At 38.6% G+C, this 21,455-nt stretch overlaps 1 protein-coding gene across 1 annotated transcript in view; it reads right to left on the bottom strand.

Annotated features, from left to right (window-relative positions):
• Positions 1-13,757: 13,757 nt before the first annotated feature.
• The window catches only part of Ns2 (nucleostemin 2), a 40,882-nt gene continuing 33,184 nt past the window's right edge, over positions 13,758-21,455 (bottom strand). Inside the window, exon 2 of the mRNA XM_081755591.1 lies at positions 13,758-18,069. Coding sequence (XP_081611717.1) covers positions 16,126-18,054 — 1,929 coding nt within the window. The 5' untranslated portion in view covers positions 18,055-18,069 and the 3' untranslated portion in view covers positions 13,758-16,125. The remainder of the gene's footprint in view (positions 18,070-21,455) is intronic.

Below are 21,455 nucleotides of genomic sequence, written 5' to 3'. Positions count from 1 at the left end.
CATCGTTTGATCAGGTTTGATCAACAATTTTCAACGTTTGATCAACTTTAATAACAGAGATATAAGGGTTCCAAAATGGGGGGCCAGCCCCCCTTCACCTCCGATTTGACTTTTTCTTATGTCAATCGTTTGATCATCGTTTGATCAGGTATGATCAACAATTTTTAACGTTTGATCAGCTTTACTAACAGAAATATAAGCGATATTTAGTAGGGGGGCTAACTACACGCTAGCCCCCCCTCACGTCAGATTCGAAATTTTTTGATGTCAATCGTTTGATCATCGTTTGATCAGGTTTGATCAACAATTTTCAACGTTTGATCAACTTTAGTAACAGAGATATAAGGGTTCCAAAATGGGGGCAAGCCCCCCCTTCACCTCCGATTCGACTTTTTCTTATGTCAATCGTTTGATCATCGTTTGATCAGGTATGATCAACAATTTTTAACGTTTGATCAGCTTTACTAACAGAAATATAAGCGATATTTAGTAGGGGGGGCTAACTACACGCTAGCCCCCCCTCACGTCAGATTCGAAATTTTTTGATGTCAATCGTTTGATCATCGTTTGATCAGGTTTGATCAACAATTTTCAACGTTTGATCAACTTTAATAACAGAGATATAAGGGTTCCAAAATGGGGGGCCAGCCCCCCTTCACCTCCGATTTGACTTTTTCTTATGTCAATCGTTTGATCATCGTTTGATCAGGTATGATCAACAATTTTTAACGTTTGATCAGCTTTACTAACAGAAATATAAGCGATATTTAGTAGGGGGGGCTAACTACACGCTAGCCCCCCCTCACGTCAGATTCGAAATTTTTTGATGTCAATCGTTTGATCATCGTTTGATCAGGTTTGATCAACAATTTTCAACGTTTGATCAACTTTAGTAACAGAGATATAAGGGTTCCAAAATGGGGGGCCAGCCCCCCCTTCACCTCCGATTCGACTTTTTCTTATGTCAATCGTTTGATCATCGTTTGATCAGGTATGGTCAACAATTTTTAACGTTTGATCAGCTTTACTAACAGAAATATAAGCGATATTTAGTAGGGGGGCTAACTACACGCTAGCCTCCCCTCACGTCAGATTCGAAATTTTTTGATGTCAATCGTTTGATCATCGTTTGATCAGGTTTGATCAACAATTTTCAACGTTTGATCAACTTTAATAACATAGATATAAGGGTTCCAAAATGGGGGCCAGCCCCCCCTTCACCTCCGATTCGACTTTTTCTTATGTCAATCGTTTGATCATCGTTTGATCAGGTATGGTCAACAATTTTTAACGTTTGATCCGCTTTACTAACAGAAATATAAGCGATATTTAGTAGGGGGGGGCTAACTACACGCTAGCCCCCCCTCACGTCAGATTCGAAATTTTTTGATGTCAATCGTTTGATCATCGTTTGATCAGGTTTGTTCAACAATTTTCAACGTTTGATCAACTTTAATAACAGAGATATAAGGGTTCCAAAATGGGGGGCCAGCCCCCCCTTCACCTCCGATTCGACTTTTTCTTATGTCAATCGTTTGATCAGGTATGATCAACAATTTTTAACGTTTGATCAGCTTTAATAACAGAAATATAAGCAATATTTATTAGGGGGAAATCGGCAAATCACGTATTAAACATGTTCATAATTTTGTACACATTTTGTACATCTTTTAAAAACATTTGTACACCCATGTGTTTCCAGAAATTTGCGATCAAAATTCCGCACTCCAACTTGACGTTCGAGTGCGGAATCACCAGATTCGAGATTTAGGTAGCTAAAAATAATATGCGAATTTCGTACAATTTTGTACACCTTTAAAATAATTTTGTACACTTCTGTGTTTCGAGAAAATTACCGTCAGGGTTTCTAACTCAACGATCACGTTGGAGTACGGAGTGTTCATATGAAAGACTTAAGTAGACAAAAATAATCTACGAATTTTGTATACTTTTGTACACCTTTTTAAAAAATTGTATACCCCTGTATTTCGAAGAAAATGTCCTTAAAGTTGTGGTTTCTGTGATAGTGTTCCAGATTCAATTACAATGTTAAAGCATTCATCGACTCACGCGGAATTATTGCATTCTACAAGTGTAAATTTGTATTTATTATTATTATTTTAATGAAGATAAAAGAAAACCGGTTCTACTGTAGATGTTTATATTTCTGACACACTGCTGATCTTTGTTTCATCCACATGGGTCAAAGTGACTAGCATAAAAAAGGGTGTGAGTAACCCCCTGCTTGGGTGCCATGATAGTGCGAACGGCTTGCATTGTTTTTTATCTCTTCCAGGGGTGTAGCCACGGGGGCTCCCAACGGGGCCAGCCCCCCAAATGACTTCCTTCCCCCCCAAACGACAGCTTTAATGCTTATATATAAATAATAATTTTCTGTTTCTCTTCATCAGATTTCCTTCAAACTTGGCACTTATATATAAGACCGAAAATAAATCGACACGTATTTGTTGTTTCTTTCGGGAAATAGGTTGAAGGGGGCAAAGGGCCCCATTTCAAAAAAGGGTTCCCCTGATTAAAAGGACCACTTTAAAGAAACTAAACTCTGCCCATGCAAAGATGACTTCAAAGTAGGGAATACCGGTATTGTCGTTTTTGCGAGAAAAGGGTTATAGGGCCAATGCCCAATTCGAAATGACAAAGGACCCCGCACAATCCTTACGAAAATCGGATTTTCGTGGAACTGCTTGAAACCGTGATATGTTGTAGATATGATATTTCTGAGAAAAAGTCTCAATGGACACAACCACAAATCACTGACCCTTTGGCCACTACAGGGCCACTTTTTTTAAAACAGCCTATGATAACGACATTCTGGATTTCAGTAAAAATGACTAAAACCGTGATATGCTGTAGATATTGTGGTCCTGAGAATAAGTCTTAACGAATATAACCACAAATCACTGATCGTTTGACCACTGCAGGGCCATGTTTTTAAAAGCAGCCGAATATCCTGATATTGTGGATTTCGACCAAAATGACAAACTCTGATATGTTGTAAATGTTGTGATCCAGAGAAAATGTCTCAATAAGCACAGTCAGCAATAACTGACCGTTTGGCCACTACAGGACCACTTTTTTGAAAACAGCAGAAGGTAACGTTATTCTGGATTTCGGTGGAATTGCTTGAAACCTTGATATGTTGTAGATATTGTGATCCAGAGAAAAGTCTCAACGTGCGCACCCACCAAACAATCACGATGATGAGATCTTCAACATATCTTAGTCTTACTCAATCTTACTGAAATCCAGAACATCGTTGTACTCAGCTGTTTTCAAGAAAGTAGCCCTGTAGTGAACAAACGATTAGTGATTTGTGGTTGTGTCCATTGAGACTTTTTCTCAGGATAACAATATCTACAACATATCACGGTTTCTGTCATTTTGACCGAAATCCAGAACATCACTATTTTCGGCTCGGCTGCTTTCAAAAAAGTGTCCTCGTAGTGGTCAAACGGTCAGTGATTAGTGGTTGTGTCCATTAAAACCTTTTCTCAGGATCACAATAACATAACACAGTTTTAGTCATTTTCACCGAAATCCACAATATCAATATTTTCGGTTGCTTTCAAAAGAGTGGTCTCGTAGGAGCCAAATGGTCAGTGAGTGGTAGTTGTGCCCGTGAAGACTTTTCCTCAGGGTCATAATATCTACAACATATCACGGTTACAAGCAATTCCACCTAAATTCAGAATACCGTTACCTTCTTTTTCCAAAAAGGCGACCCTGTAGCAACCAGTCAGTTATTGGTGGTTGTGCTTCTTGGCTTGTTGAGACTTTTTCTCAGGATCACAACATCTAGAACATATTACAGTTTCAGTCATTTTCATCGAAATCCACAATATCACTATCTTCGGCTGCTTTCAAAAAAGTGACCCTGAGTGGCCAAACGATCAATGATTGGTGGTTATACCCATTAAGATTTTTCTCAGGATCACAATATCCACAACACATCACGGCTTTAGTCACTTTACCAAAATTCAGAATGTGGTTATATTCGGCTGTTTTCAAAAAAGTGGCCCTGTAGTGGCCAAACAGTCAGTGATTTGGGGTTGTGCCTATTGAGACGTTTTCTTAGGAATATAACATCTAGAACATATCACGGTTTCAAGCAATTTCACGGAAATCTAAATTCCTAAGGGTTGTGTCCTTTATCATTTCGAAGGGGGCCATTGCCCTCTATAACTCGATTCTCGCAAAAACGACAAAACACGTATTTCCTATTTCTAAGTCATCTTTCCATCGGCAGAGTTTCCTTCCTTTAATGTGGCCCTTTTTGAAAAGGGGCCCTTTGGCCTCCTTAACTTATTTCCCGAAAGACACAAAAAAAGTGTCTATTTATTTTCGGTCTAGTATGTGCCAAATTTGAAGAAAATCCGATGGCGAGAAAACCTTGTGAAGCTATCTCCTTTACACTCTCACTTTTTGGACTTGACGAGTTTTTGCCCCGAAGTCTTCAATTTACTGCGATTCATATTTGACAGTTTGAAGTCGAATGTTTTAACAAGGTACTTCAAATACTACCATTAAACAACGGTACTAAACTAATTAGTAACGATATTATATATTTTTATATGTAACTAATGTTTTTTAATTTTTTTTATCAGATGGAAAATTTAGTGGAAAATAACGTTTTTTTTTTTCAGTTTTTCAGTTCGGATTTCATTCGCTCTTTTTAATGCTACTTGATGTGTAACAGGATATATAGCTGTTAATAAAATAATTATGTTTTTAGTGACGAATAATAAATAAATATTTTTGTCAGGAAATCTTAAAGAAATTAAGTGCAATTCCAAAGATCAGTCTTATGTATAAAGGTAGCCAAGAATGTTCTGTCCCTTTTTGTGGAGGTATGTGATCCATTGGCCCTCACACCGTGAGTTGAATGCGAATGGAGATAAGGCGAAGGTCAGTTGTTGGTGTGGGTATATCCAACATACTATCTGGTTGTGACAGTTCAGTTATTCCGTGAACTTGTGTAAGGACAGAGGGAATATGGGACCTCCACAGAATCATAAGGGCGTGTATGCTGTACGAGTTCAAACTGGGGTCAAATGACGCTGCAGTGAAGTAGAAGATATGCCAGGTCTTTTGTGAGGGTGTCGTGAGTACGCGGATAGTGCAGTGGTAGTTTAACAAGTTTAAGGACGGTGACGAAACACTAGAAGACGCATCACATGCTGGAAGACCAACACATGTACAAAATGAAGATCTCCAAACAGCAATTTAGGCTAACAGTGCCAGACGTGTGAGGAACTGGGACTACAATTCTATATAATTGAAGAAATCATTCGGCAGCACCTCCATCAACTGTGGAAACACTACAAGTTGGGTCGATGGATCCCACATAATTAAACTCCGGGCCAGAAGGCAATGCGAACAGACACCTGTTTCTTTGTCGTCTCGTCTGAGGAAGGAGCCATTTCTGAACAGGGTGTTGACATGTGATGATAAGTGGGACCTGTACGAAGCTCCACGGTGCCGCCATCATTAGTCAGCATCCATGAACCAGTTTCAAAACAGTCGAAAGAAGCACTGCACCAGAAGAAAGTTCTCGTGTGTGTTGGGTGGAGTGCTCGCTGCATCGTGCATCTTAAACTGCTACCAGTTGGTCAGAGCATCAATGCAACTGTGTACTGTCAGCAGTTGAGCCGTGTCCAAGGAAAACTCAAAGATGTGGAGCCAGCAGTTCTGAATCACAAGGGGGCCCTCCTGTTACAGGATAACGCTAAGCCCCACGTGGCAAGGATGACCCGGGACACCATTCTACGCTTTGAATGGGAAACACTATTGCATCGGCTATACTCCCCGGACATTGCACCGTACGATTATCACCTGTTGCATCCCTTGGACAGTCACCTTAGAGGATGCCAGTTCAAATCCCTAGTAGAGATACAAAATTCACTTCATATCTTCTTAGCTTCACGCTCCACGAAGTTCTACCGCGATGGAATCCATGGTCTCCCAGAACGTTGGCAGAAGATCGTCGATGCTAATGGGGACTAGCTTTAATCTTCCAGGTAGTCTTAGCCAGAGATAATACATCGATGTTCGAAGGTGTTGGGTGAAAAAGCGATATAACTTTCTTGGTAACCTTTATAGATAGGTTGTGTGTCCAAGGGCTTAAATTCAAATAGTTATACACAAAGGTATAATGTTTGGTCCGGTTCAGTAGCTCTTGATGAAACATAATAAAAACTACCTGGAACATAATTTATGGAGAAAAAGCAATAATAATAATAATAATAATAATAATAATAATAATAATAATAATAATAATAATAAGCTAAATACCTGTGTTTTTACTTTTCCGGAAGGAAACAAAAATTTTCCGATTTTTCAGGTCTCAAAAAACACTAACTTCAACACATGTTTTGTTTTGTTTGTTTGTTTTATACATTGTAGCTGGCCCCTCTTCAAAAACGAAGGGCCCCTCCTACTTAAACCTGCTGGCTACACCCCTGATCTCTTCAAAAAAAGTTACCTTACTTTTGCCTTCGAAAAATGTTAATCATATATACAGGTATTTTAAAAATAGCTTACACGGGAACCTGCGGCTGCTTTGTACGTCATGGCGGTCACTGGTGTCCTTATCAAAGAAAATGCCGTCGGACGAACACCGTTACAAATAAATAACAATTAAATATATTTTAGTTCTTCCCAAGTAAGCTAAACAATGTCCTAGGTAGAGGAGAATTAAAATTGATAGCGGTGGCGGCTCGTAAGTGAAAGATATGATGGTTTGCACTTGCCACACTTAACATAGTGTATAAATTATAATACACTATATACCTATATATACTGGTAGAAGTACTCGGCTTAGCACGAGAAGAATAATGTTTATGTAAAATCTTTAAAAGTACAAAATGCATAAAAATATATACCTCTGAATAACGCCTTCGGCATTGCTTTTGTATTACAGTAGTGCAATCTGATATAAATTACATACATCAATATGAAAGTTAAGTTTTGAAATAAAATAGCAAAAATAACATGTATTTTTGTTAACATATAATTTCCAATGTTTGTAGAAACTTGCAAACATAATTATTAACAGATACTAAGAAAGGTGTAAGTTTCATCAAGGTGAGGGCACCGAAGGGGGGGGGGGAGCAAGCGACGCCGAAATATTTGTCGAATAAGGTCTCGAAATGTTTACGTCCTTGGACACACAAGTATCTAAACGTTTAAAGTTTGTTAGCAGTCCACACAAGGAAATTATACAGAAATAAGTAAGAAGTAAGCAAGAGTAGATGTACAGTCAGAAACAATATTAAGTATAGGTTGGACCTATTGTTTCTTATACCTCTACCTTTACTTATTATTGTTTCCGACTGTACACGAAAGATCACAATACGGTACTTACCGTAAATTGATGCATGAAGATGCTTCAGCTGTTATTTGATGTTGCTGATTCAGGAGTTTCTTCACTACTCCATGGTCCAAGAGAGTTAAAAAAAAAAAAAAAAAAAAAAAAAAGAACTTTTCATGTTAGTTTTACATACCTATCTTGACTCCCTTTCTCTCATTATTGTGAAACAACGAACAACGCGCTATTTGAATCACTTGAAACGAAAAGAAGAGAATTTATACTCTCCAACTTTCTGCACTCATTTTCCTTCAGGGAAGAGATTTTTATTGGTCCATCATCTTAGCATACAGAATTACGATTTACTTTAATTTTCTGCATAGGTGGATACATTGGCAAAACTCCGGGGGGATGAGTCCCCTCCAATCTTAGAACTGAGGCGGACTGTTCCCCCAATAATTCGATTTGAAATGTGTTTTGGGGAAAATATGATTATTTGTGTCCGATTACCACAAAGGAAAGAGAAGAAATTTAAGTCCTCTCAGAATAGCCTCAAATCTGTCCCTGCAGGTCTCCCAATGTTGAAGACAATTAGCGATGCGCACGAGACGAGTCGAGACAGGAATTTCCTGACAAAATTCGAGTAAAGACACGGCTCTTCCAATAGAAAAATATACGTTTTTCGAGTCGAGACATCACTTTGACAGAACATTTTCGAGACGAGACAGCCACAAATCTTGTCTCGTACGCATCCCTAAAGACAATTCTAGTTTTCTGATACTCCACAGCATTGTTTTTCAACTTCATAAACATTTTAAACATCTTAAAAAAATTGCTAACGGTCTTATCCGTCACTCCCCCCCTCCCCCCCTATGTTGAATACAGATTTGCGTCGCTGGGTAAAGAACAGAATGTTTCCCCTGGTAGGTGGCAATTTATCATTGTTTCTTTCTCAAACTTATCTCACTTTTATAGCTCTGTTAGTAAAGTTGATCAAACGTTAAAAATTGTTGATCAAACCTGATCAAACGATGATCAAACGATTGACATAAGAAAAAGTCGAATCGGAGGTGAAGGGGGGCTGGCCCCCCATTTTGGAACCCTTATATCTCTGTTACTAAAGTTGATCAAACGTTGAAAATTGTTGATCAAACCTGATCAAACGATGATCAAACGATTGACATCAAAAAATTTCGAATCTGACGTGAGGGGGGGCTAGCGTGTAGTTAGCCCCCCCTACTAAATATCGCTTATATTTCTGTTAGTAAAGCTGATCAAACGTTAAAAATTGTTGATCATACCTGATCAAACGATTGACATAAGAAAAAGTCGAATCGGAGGTGAAGGGGGGGCTGGCCCCCCATTTTGGAACCCTTATATCTCTGTTACTAAAGTTGATCAAACGTTGAAAATTGTTGATCAAACCTGATCAAACGATTGACATCAAAAAATTTCGAATCTGACGTGAAGGGGGGGCTAGCGTGTAGTTAGCCCCCCCTACTAAATATCGCTTATATTTCTGTTAGTAAAGCTGATCAAACGTTAAAAATTGTTGATCATACCTGATCAAACGATGATCAAACGATTGACATAAAAATAATTTTAAATTTAGCATGAGGGGGGGCTAACTGCACGCAGGTCTTTTTTTACAATTTGTTTAGAACGGAAAATTTTCCGTAAAAGCATAGAAGAAACTTTTCCACCTCACATCACGGCTAAACAACGATGTAGGAATAAGTGGAGTATATTTTTATGAATCGAAAAATTTCCCGTTTCAAAATTTTCTGGAAAATTTTCATCACTGCCTGAGACACATCCATAAGGTGTCTGGACCACAACAACCGATTTTGATTCAACTTGGTAGACTAATAGCTTGCAAAACTAATGTAACTAGCAGGAATTTGTCGAAAAAGCTGTAGTTTCTAAGATACAGTCGATTCATTAAAGATTACATTTGTCGTGATATCTCGAGAACGGCTCCACAGAGATCAAGCAAACTTTGCAAGCCATAGTAGATATATGATAGCTTTAAAACGAAGTGTCTGCACCTGCGCAGAACCGCGCAAATAATAGTGTGCATGCGCATATCTCGAAAACATGAAGACTGCGATATATTTTTCTCTTGCTTAGTTTGAACTACATGAAGAGTATAACAATGCAAAAAAAAACTAGATTCAAAGGTGATCGTTTCCATGCAACTGAGGTGAGATGTTGGGAGCGGTCTGCCCATGGATACCATCCCTGGTTACGGCACTCTGTCTGGATTCTCAGTCGTACATTTCCATTACATCTGTGTAGAAGTCATATAGTTAACGTTAATAGTCGCCATATTCGGATCGTAGTGAAAAAATGAAATGAAATCTTTAAGTTTTACGTCCCACGGTTATGCCGGTTAAGCTAAAGGAGACGGTGAGGATGAGTGAAATGATGGAATGAAAATGGGAGGAAACGGGAGAACCCCGAGAAAACCCACGAGCACGGTGTTTGTCCACCACGAAGTCCACATGGCGCGAGCTGGGATCGAACTAGGGACCCCAAGCACCGGAGGTGAACGCTCTACCACTGAGCCACCGCGCCCCCTTTCGGATCGTAGTGATATCAAGTACTATAAGTCATCAATGTTGCACAACAGTAACACAGTATTAAGAGAGCGTAAGGATAAACTATCAGGAATATTCTAGCGGTATATTGAAACACGTCAGTGTGATGCTGGCATCTATGCTTCAAAGAAACTTGCAAAATCATAGGCCATAGGGTTACCTATATATAGTTAATGTGGCATGAGACGAGACCTTTGGGGTTGTTTCATCTCGTCGCGTGAAAGTCTCGTCACAAAAGTATAGGCTGGTTCCAATTGGGGATGGGCAAAACCGTTTTTTTAATATAAAAACCGGTTTCCAGAAAAGACGAAATCCGGAAAACCGACATTTCGGTTTTCTCCCAAAACCGGTTCGTTTTTCCACCGAAACCGGGTTCGTTTTTTCCAACACCGGCACCGGTTCGGTTTCTCACCAAAACTGATTTCTGTGAAATTTTTGGAAAGGAAACGGAATCTATTTCCGGAGAACAACGGATACTATTCTGGTCAGAAATAGAACCAATTTTGAAAAAAAAACGGAACCGCGTTTGAAGAAAACAACCTGCTTTGTAGAAAACAGATAACCGGTTTCGGCGAAAACCGAACTGATTTAGGTTAAAACCGGTTTCGGTGAAAAGTCGGTTTCTGAAACTTTCAAAACCCGGTTTCGGTTTTCCTAAAAACGAAAAACCTGTTCTTGTGCCTACCACTAGTTTCAATAGATCGCGACTATAGGCCCGATAGTTTATCCTTACGTTCTCTCAATACTGTGTTACTGTTGTGCAACATTGATGACTTACAGTACTTGATATTACTACGACCCGAATATGACGACTATTAACGTTAAGTATTTGACTTCTACACAGGTGTAATGGAAATATACGACTGAGAAGCCAGACAGAGTGCCGTAGCTAAACGGGGTATCCGGGAGCAGACTACCCCAACACCATCTCACCTCAGTTGCTTGAAAACGCTAACCTTTGAGACTAGCTTTTTTTGCATTATGTTATACTCTTCATGTAGTTCAAACTAAGCAAGAGAAAAATATATCGCAGTCTTCATGTTTTCGAGATATGCACATGCGCACAATTATTTGCGGTTCTGCGCAGGTGCAGACAATTCGTTTTAATTTCGTTTTAAGTCTATCATGTATCTACTATGGCTTGCAAAGTTTGCTTGATCTCGGTGGAGCTGTTCTCGAGATATCACGACAAATGTCATCTTTAATGAATCGACTGTATCTCAGAAACTACAGCTTTTTCGACAAATTCCTGCGAATTACATTAGTTCTGCAAGGTTTCCTATTAGTCTACCAAGTTTAATCAAGATCGGTTGTTGTGGCCCAGACACCTACCTTATGGATGTGTCACAGGCCCTTTGTTACCTGCAACGTCAAACACACAGCACTCAGTTCGACAGTCCCGAGCCTTGAAATACGACGCTTCAAGTGAAAAAGGAACTAATTTTTCGAAGGGACAATAACTGCTTCTGATAGTAATCTTCCTCTTGACAATACTATGCAGAATATTACGAAAATTGGCGCGTTATAATATTTCTTAACTTATACCGTATTATAAAGTACTAATATAAGTGAAAACGTAAAGTAAATCGAACAGTTAACGGCATATATGACACATCAAGAAACTCCAGGAAGGAGTCTTTTAGAAGAATATAGTGTGGGTTGAGAGGGTTCAATCCACAGGCGCACCCACAGGAATCAATCGGATTCGGAACCCAACCCTCCCCCAAAATTCGTAACTTTTTAAATATATATAGATTTTGTATGCATCAGAAGCGCACTTAAGGAGGATCCACTCGGTCTGGATCTAACGTTTTCCACTTTGAATCCCCTGCAACCGCAAAATATTCATCGATGCCGATTTTACACCTTCTGTGACCGAGGACATGGATGTGCGTACCCTATTAGATGCTACAAACACGGCAACAGTTCCATCTCATAAACCTCCTACCCATTCTATTGCAACTGTGGATACTGATGACCAGAAGAATTGTGACATGAATTCTGTTATATTCTTCCTTGCAACACGACACCTATTTCTATTCATTCATTAAATGACCCAACAGGAGATATACCTAATCCTACTGAAGTTCATATCCCAGCCCAAGTGCTTATGATATTGGTGAGGCAGGATCATCTGGATTTTGTGGTGAGTAATATTCACCTTCAGGGGTCAACAGAAAGTAGTTTCACCGAAGGATACCTGGCCGATCCCAAAGCCTAAGAAGAAAATGACTAATAGAGGACGGAAACCTACAAAATCAGCACTAACAACAACTTCTTCCTTCAGAAAGTCTTTAGACGCAGCACAAGAGAAGAAAGTTCTGAGAATAGGAATCACAGTAGAGAACACATAGAAGAGGAGGAAAAGATTAGAGAAAATAAAAAGAAACCTAAACTGTCGTGTAGACCTAAACGTGTGCTTTCTTTGGGGAACTCTGATGATGATCAAAGTGACTCAGTTTGATTCTGGAAAATCTGTTTTCGAACCTTCTTTTGATCTTCAGAAACCAGATGAATGGTGACGCAGTATGTTTATTTTATGCAGGGCTCTTTTCTGAAGACACGATGAGTGAACCATGGGTAAATTGTTTTTATAGTGCTTGTGGATACGTAATGAATGCGCTAGCTGTGAAAAAGACATTTACGTGTGCGATTTTCAACGAACTTAAAAAGTTTGTTACTGAATTCTCAATCTGTGTGTGTGTTGTTTGCGATTTTTCAATTTTGGGTCCTCCATTCGATAAAGCATCAAAAACTATCTGAAAAAGTGTATATATTTTAAGATTATATATTTGTGTTACACAAATATATAATCTTAAAATATATATATACTGCTTTGGTCAGTTGGAGTTTTATTAATAATCTTGAATTTTCCAAAGCTACAATGAATAATTTACAAGCTGAAAAAGTGGTGGAATTTTTTGCGTCACTCTTACTGTTCCCGAGATATTGGCCAAAAAATCACCGATTTCCGGAGATTTACGGAGTCATAAGTTACAGAAAGATGATATTGGTGTTGATCAATATCTAAGAGAATCGTGAATATTTTGGTACTAAATAGAAACCGGTGGCCATTGTCCAACTGACCACTAGTTAATATCGGTACCAAAATGTTTACCATTCTCGTACGTATTGATTAACAACAATATCATCTTTCTATGACTTACTGTTCCCAAAATATTGTCCAAGAAATAGATCCAATTTCAGAAGATTTACGGAGCCATATCTCGGGAACGGTAAGTCATAGAGAGATCATATTAGTGTTGATTACTACCTAAGAGGATGGTGTTGATCACTACCTAAGAGGATGGTGAACATTTTGGTACCAAATAGTAATGATGGCCACTGGCCAACTGGCCACCGTCCCCAGGTATTGGCCATCGAATTTCGGGAGACTTACGGGGCCATATCTCGGGAACCGTAAGTCATAGAGAGATAATATTTTCCGAATTTTTGCGAGAAACAGAAGGTGCGGATAAAAAGATTTACTTTTACATATACGAACAATCACAGTTATCCTTCCCGCCCCGTCTCTCCATTCTTTTTAAGTTCGTTCTGGCAATGCTCTTGAAGCATTCTCAACTGGTTGAACATAGATCTTGTTAACACCCAATTGCAACGATTACCTGCACATTTCAAGTTTTTGTACAACTAAAGTTCTAGGTAATGTTAACGATTTTCATTTTTCATTCATTTTTAAACATGGGAGCTCACATTCCCAGCATATTTTGAGTTTAACTTTTGATACACTACTTCAAATCTGGTTTTCTCATTTACGTTCTAAGTCAATTTCTTGAAGGTATTGCACAATAAAGAAAATTCAGCAATGGTTCACTTTTTGTTGAATTGCAGACCTTCAGACACCACAGATTCCAACTTACATTAGGTGGCTCATATTACCTACATATGTTACATATTTTACAAAGTGTTATCTTTTGCAAAAATATTTTTATATTAACTCATAACTTATTTATCACTACAAATGCAGTGCAGTATAGGAAGAGACATACCAAAGTATGTTTTTCCAAGTTTTAGTTTGCAATTACCATATTTGTCAGAGTTACGCTAGGGAAAGAAAGTAGGAACTCCATATATCACCATTTCCTCTACCATACTTGTGAAGACATTTGCATTAATTATAATGCACACATTATAGTAAGAACATACATGTACACTCTTAAGACACGCGTACGTTGTCAAGCACGCAACATTCACCCGCTGAAAGCTGGCTTTCTCACGGGAGGTTGGGCAATAGCACACTGCACATCAATGACTCGTGTTAAACTTCAATTCAGTTGCCATCTAGTACAAGTATATATATTTATGAACATTTACAGGAGCTTTCAATAAGAGCCACTGGATATTCGTATAAATAAAACATAGCTAGCAATATACGGAAGATAATATTAGCAAAATGGCTAGTTTGTCGGCAAGGTAATTTCACGAGTTTTTGCTACTCCGTCTCGTCAACGGCCCATCGAATTCCGTCTTTCAGTTCGTTTTTCGTGCATCTAATGCAGTAACAATCCATCAAAAATTCACACGCGGCAGTTTCGAGTAAAATTCTTGAAATACGACGTGTTATACAACACATCACTCCTTACACAGTTAATGGGTCGAAGATGTGATTAGTTCTCACTTTTCAGGAAATGACATTGGCCGATTGCATAGTGACTAACCACCACTACCGCACAATGATCATTGGTGAAATAATAACCGTTAAAAATATAATAATAAATAAATAATAAAAAATAAAATCAATGTTTTTATAAAATGCACTACAAACGATATTTTCAGGAGAGAGGTTAACTGAAAAAAACGGGACTAATATTAGATGCATTTGGTGCGGTTTAATGTTTCATCCATAAAAGCTTTGGCACTTTCAGTCTTGTCATATCTCCTCCTGTATTCCCACCAAAAAGATCCTTCCGTGCTACCTCGCGACTAAGCGATTAGCATACGTGCCTTCGGCATGAAAGATCCGTGTTTGATTCCCGTTGGGTGCTCATGTGATTTGGATTCCACGCTAAGCTGTAGGTTCAAGTCTCATATAGCCTTGCTCCTGAAAGGGACGCTGAACAAAACAAATTAAATCAAAAAATCCCCTTTTGATGCATTTTGTAAAGCATTTTTTTTTTCTTGTTGTTGTTGTTACTTTGTTACTTTTTAAACCTTTACTCAATATTTTGTAATCAATTCTTTACGTCTCACTTCCTTAACTTGAAAATACTATTATACACAATTTTGATGCGTAAACATCATATTATATTTTTTAAGAACATTTTATAAGACTTAACAATTCATTCAAAACTTATATATAGCACCTGTAGAGGGCAAGAGTCTCTAAGTTCTCAGTTAAATGCGCCACATAAAGGTCTCAAACCTGTACTGAATAACTCTTGCATCTATTGAAAAATTATTTAATTAACTCTCTTACCCATACATGCAATCTAAATAAATATGTAATAACTGAATTTATTTTAAAGCAACACAATAAGCAACAGCAAAAGCTACGTGAAAATATTGTAGTTTCATCGGATTTACATATCTGTACAAAATTTTACAATTCTAGTTAGTATGAATACGTGAAATCTATGTTGCAAAATTTGACACTAACAAACAGAAATGCACCCTACTAAAAGTGCAGAATACTGTGACGCAAAGGCTGTTGATTGGATTGGAGTTTGGTGTGTTTTCACTAGAAAGGTTATATGAGACTTGAATCTACAGCTTAACATGGAATAAGCCACCGGGAAACGAACTGTGAGCTCCCACCGGGGATCGAACTCGGGTCTCCCACGCTAGAAGATCGCACTCTAACCATATAGCCACAAAGGAGCTTGTCACGCAATGATAATCTCCCTGGCGCCAAGATCATACGAGTTGACAGCTTTCAATTATCTCTTTTGGGCTACTTGGAAACTTAACACTACACACCAAAACCATCGACGAACTGAACGACGGAATCATACATCAGTCACGACATGAAGCATCATCTTGAGGGGAAAACTAATAGCATAATATCAAGAATCGCGTAGCATTTGGCCGAAAGTATTTTCATACATGATTGGAACATACTGTTGTGCCTATTAAACTACAGAATTTCTTTTTTAATTATTGCTTATTTTACAACAAACCCCCAGTAGCGTCTATTAAGAGAATTAAGTTTGTTCTTTCAGTTTTATCACATGTCAAAACTTAACTTTTCTGTTTTCCTTTTTTGTGTTTACGTCTTCTCTTGTCATTGGCTGCCTTTGTTTGGTCTTTTAATATCGTAATGCAACTGTCTTTATTATCCATAGGAGTGACAGAAATTGCACCACTTCTTGAATATATAGTTTTGCTTATGTGTAACGAGGAACTTTTTAACAGAGTTTTGGCTGCGTTCTCACATCCTGCTTGAACATCACATTGAGGTGGTTTCGAGTCTTCCTGAAATCTCAAATTTTTACACTCACTTTTATCACAACTGTCACTGGAATTGTTCAACTTATCCACTTCATAATCAAAGCTCACTTTAAGTTGGCTAAAATCTTGGGAAACGCTTAAGGGATTATTCGGCGAGATGTTTTCAGAAGACGTAGAACATGTTTCTTCAGAGCCTGGGATAGAATTCTGACATACCTTGGTACACTCTGGCAAAGAACCTTGCAATGATTCTTCAACATCTGTAGTCGAATTCTTCGAACCATTCTCACCTTGCTCTTGATTCAAAGGAGTTTCAAAGCCAGGAGGAGGAATATAGTACGGCAAACGACCCCTTTGCCAGTCATTCAGTACAATACGAGCAGTTGCAGGTATGTCTGGATCACCACCTTTCAACAATCTTCCCATGCGTTGTGCTAACTTCTCTAGAAAGTTTTCAGAATCTATCCAGTCACTTACTTTGTATGTTTTCATTAAGTACTCTTTCTTTACCCTTTCGAGAACAGCGGGTATGTAATCTTCAGGATCCTGCACTAACTCAACTCTGACAACTCCCTTTAGAACCTTTTCGGTGTCTGATTCATCAGAAGGGTACACAACTCCTGGACAATCGATCAAATATATTCTACGCATTAGTGTTATGTACTGCCACACTTTTGTTTCGCCAGCAATTGGTGCTACGTTACAAACTTTTTTTGAACACAAGGCATTAATTACAGAACTTTTACCTACGTTCGGATAGCCTATCAAGCCGACAGAAATTTGCTTTTTGTCTAAGTGAAGTTTTGCAAACTGTCTTAATAAATTAATCAGTGCACCTTTACCAAAAGGATGTGTCAACGAGGCATGAAATGCTATGGTAGGGTATTCATGGCTTAAAATCGCTACCCATCTCTGAGTGGCCCAGGTAGGCACTAAATCAACTTTATTCAAAATAAACATAAGATGTTTGTGTGGCTTCTCTTTCTTCAGAAAGTTTTCAATGTGAGTGGATCTTGTTCCCATAGGATCCCGTGCATCTAGAACCTGCAAAATTACATCTGAAGAATCAATAACTTTATACAGTTCATTCCAAATCCTTTTACTTTGTCCTGCAGACATTATCCAATCTCTTGGAGCATCTTTCACACCTTCATCCTCTTTCACCAGATCCCGATCTTTCGAACTATCATACATAGTCTGTGAGTCTTCAGCTTTCACGAATAAACTTTGTAAGTCTGTTGTATTCAAATTTGGTTTCTTTCTTGTTTTCTTGGGTCCAAAAATTGTTTCGAAGGGTTCTGTGTCAAGCAAATGCACTCGCATACATTTTCGTTTTTCATTTAATAGTGAAATAGGTAATTTTGTCTGTTTCATTATTACTTGATACGGGTTTTTCATAGCTGCGCCTAGTTGTTCTTGGAATTGTTGCAACGCGTTCTGCCCAATCACTCGAGAGTTACCAAACCACTTTTGACTGGGTTCGACTCTTGCCATTGTACCTGACGGAAGTCTTCCCTGAAATGGTGCAGGAACAATTATCTCACCAGCTTTGTTTCGTTTAGCCTTAAAATTTCTATACATTTGAAGGCGTTTGATGGTTGACCTATCACGTGGTTTAGCCACTCCTTTCAGGCCTTCCTTTTTTCGGTCAGGGTTCATACTATGTGCTGAGTGGCCAGGTTTCCCTCTTTTTTGAGACTTCTTTTGTGTAATACCCATCTTACTGGAGAAAATCTGCAAATATAATGAATCACAATGATTATTAATATTCAAATACACATTTTCTTATAAATAAAAACAGTGATCACTTACAGTTATTAATGAATATTCCTTAAAATTAGTGAAATCAAATTTCTTGTAATACCTACATGAAAACGAATTATGGTAATGCCTACATGAGAAAATCATTAGGAAACTGTCTGATAGAACATCAAAACAATAGTATTTATGCTGGAGGTTTATGAACATTGCAACATGTTTTACTTAAATTGAATGAAAGACGTAAATGCTGTTCAGCTAGGGTCCTATACACGGACACGTTCTGGAAAAAAGATAAACTACTTGGGAACTAAACTAAGAATGGTCTCATAAATATTAAAACTGAAACCAATTTAGTAGGGTTACAAGGTAGCAGAGTTCATCATATAATTTTGGACATGACATAGAGAAAGTTACAATTCAAAACAGTCTTCCGCGTCTAAAATTACTATATTTCAATAAATTGCTTAGGTTCCTGGTTCTAGGGCCTTTAATCAATATCCTTCAAAACATTGAAACACCATTTCACATTTGGTTCACATGAGCGACCTGTCATGTATAGCCGATAATACCATAACTAAATGGCATGTATGCCCTTTTCTTTATAACATGAATTTAAAAAGTTCTTCAAGAAGATGTTTCGATAATATGTTCATTAACTATTCGTACATTTCTTAATTCATGATCAGTACATAAATCAGCCAGTGGCACATGACAGATCTATTATACATTGGTGTGCTAAACTTATGGACGAAATAAATAACATAAAAAACTGCATAGACCTTGAAAATAAAAAAGCCCGAAAGCATGTTGCCAGCTGTCTCCCACTCATGCACAGGGAGAAAGACTTGGCACGGTGTGATGCCAGCGTGATCACCGAATAAGTTTGCTTCCCCAACAAGCCGTTGAATGAAAGCGGCAAGACAGTATACGTCAGAGAGCTATTAAGGTAAACTGAGGTGGTGTTACAAACTCATCACCGGGAGACAACATTCAGATGACTTCACAAGGGAAGAATCATAGGAAACCAGAGAATTACGAAGTATGACGTGTGGGGCCCAGAATTTTGATATTGCCCATGGCACTGTTTCAAGTGCATGAGAAGCATTCCGAATCTCAAGCAATGCTGTGCGAAGAAAATGAAGTGAAAATGACCATGGTCAACTACATCACCGGAAAACGGCTACACTGTGAAACAGCCAAGAAGGGACCGAGGTCACAGCGAGTGCAATTGTAAACACATTTAACCCTTTCCGGATCCTGGCTTTTTGGGCTACTTTTTAGACTTTCAGTCAAGCAGCTACTGTATCGTCACTATTTATCCTAGCATCATGGTTCATACCTCATTCTCTTCAGAATAGAGCTGGCTTTCAAATGGTACCACTTGCATGCTCATACCATATACCAGAAGCGGGAAAAAAAAGTCGAAGTGAAAGTTTTGGAGGAAAAATTTTTTTTCTCGAACTTTGGCCCCCCCTGTGTGAACGTAACCATCTAAAAAAAATCAAAGAAATAGTACTTAGTATACTGAACGTGTGTGCCAAATTTCAAGTTTCTATCTTGAATAGTAAGGGAGGGAAAAATTTTATCAAAATTTCCCACAATGCCCCAAATTACCACAAAACACTATGATCTCAGGGAAAAAAAAATCCTGAGACATCCCTAATTACCCTAGGGTCATGTGTCGCCCATATTCTCTTCTGAATAGAACTGCCTTTCAGGCGGTACCATTCACATGTCTCCATGTATCTAAGGCGGGAAATTGCAGAGAAAAGGGATTTCTTTGGTCTAAATTTCCCTTTTTTCAACTTTTAGCCCCTCTGGACCCCCCTGTTTTAACGCAGAAATCTGGAAAAAAAATCCGTTAAATACCACTTGGTGGACTGAATGTTTGTCCACAATTTCAATCTTCTAGGTGCAAAAATAGACCTGCCAGAAAAAAAAATTCAGAAATTTCCCCATGTTACTCTATACAGAAGTACATTTTGAAAAAAATTCACTGAGACGTCCCTAATTACCCTAGAATAATAATTCGACCGTCATTCTCTTCAGAATGGAACTGCCTTTCAGACGGTATGACTCACGTGTCTCCATCATGTATGTGAGACGGGAAAATCCTGAAAAACGGGATTTTTTGGGTCTAAAAGTCCCTTTTTTCAGTTTTTTTCCCCTCTGGACCCCCTCTGTTTTAATGCAGAGACTTGAAAAAAATCTGATAAATACTACTAGGTAGGCTGAATGTTTGTGCACAACTTCAATCTTCTAGGTGCAAAAGTAAGCCCGCCAAAAAAAATATACCCAGCATGTCCCATTTTCCCCTATATAGAAGTATATTTTTCAAAAAATTCCTAAGACGTCCCTAATTACCCTAGGACAATGATTCGACCGTCATTCTCTTCAGAATGGAACTGCCTTTCAGACAGTATGACTCAAGTGTCCCCATCATGTATGTGAGGCGGAAAAATGACGAAAAACGGGATTTTGGGGGTAAAAAATCCCTTTTTTCACCCCTTTGCCCCTCTGGTTCCCCCTCTGTTTTAGCACTGACATCGGAACAAAAAATCTGGTAAATACTACTCGGTAGACTGAATGTTTGTGCAAAATTTCAATCTTCTACGTAGAAAAATAAGCCCACCAAAAAATATTGAACATACGCTTAGAAAATGAGAAAAGAAATTTTTGACTTATGACGTCATCACCTCCTATGTCTGGACGCAGGACGGTCTGAAACCATACGTAATGTCTTCTACAAGGCCTCTGGACTTGGAAAAAAAAAACCGGACGAGAAAGCTCAAATAGAAAGGAAATAACGCAATGTACCATGAAAAATGCGTATGGTACAAATTGTACCATAGGATCCGGAAGGGGTTAACAGAACTGCTATGCACCCAATCCTACGGTCTACAATGCAACGTCGACAGGATGGGGATGCTTTCCCTGTCCGATTCCCATTACATTTTATTTCGCTAACACCCGCAAACTGGCAGAACAGTTTGTGGTGGTGGCAAACACATCGTTCTAAGAAGAGTGAGTCGCGGTTTCTTCTCAGATGAGACCAGATTAAGTCTGAATAGTGATTCTGGACATACACTCATCTGTGGGAGGTGGGAACACGCAATGAACTCATGGAAATGTCGAACACGATCGTTTTGGTAATCCAGCTGTTCTTGTGTAAAGGGTGGCATAATGTTGCATGGACATATCAACCTCAAATTTTTGAACTCAGTACACTCAATGGTGAAGATTATTGTAACTCTGTACTCCTTCTTCACGTGCGTCTATTCAGAGATGCAGTCTTCCCTGTCTTTATCTTTAGGGATGATAATGCGCGACCGCATTGAACAGTGCAAGTGACGAAGCTC

Source organism: Thermobia domestica, chromosome 4 (assembly GCF_964235325.1).
Source record: "Thermobia domestica chromosome 4, izTheDome1.hap1.1, whole genome shotgun sequence".
Taxonomy (NCBI): Eukaryota; Metazoa; Arthropoda; class Insecta; order Zygentoma; family Lepismatidae; genus Thermobia; species Thermobia domestica.
This window is presented reverse-complemented; position numbering and strand designations above follow the sequence as displayed.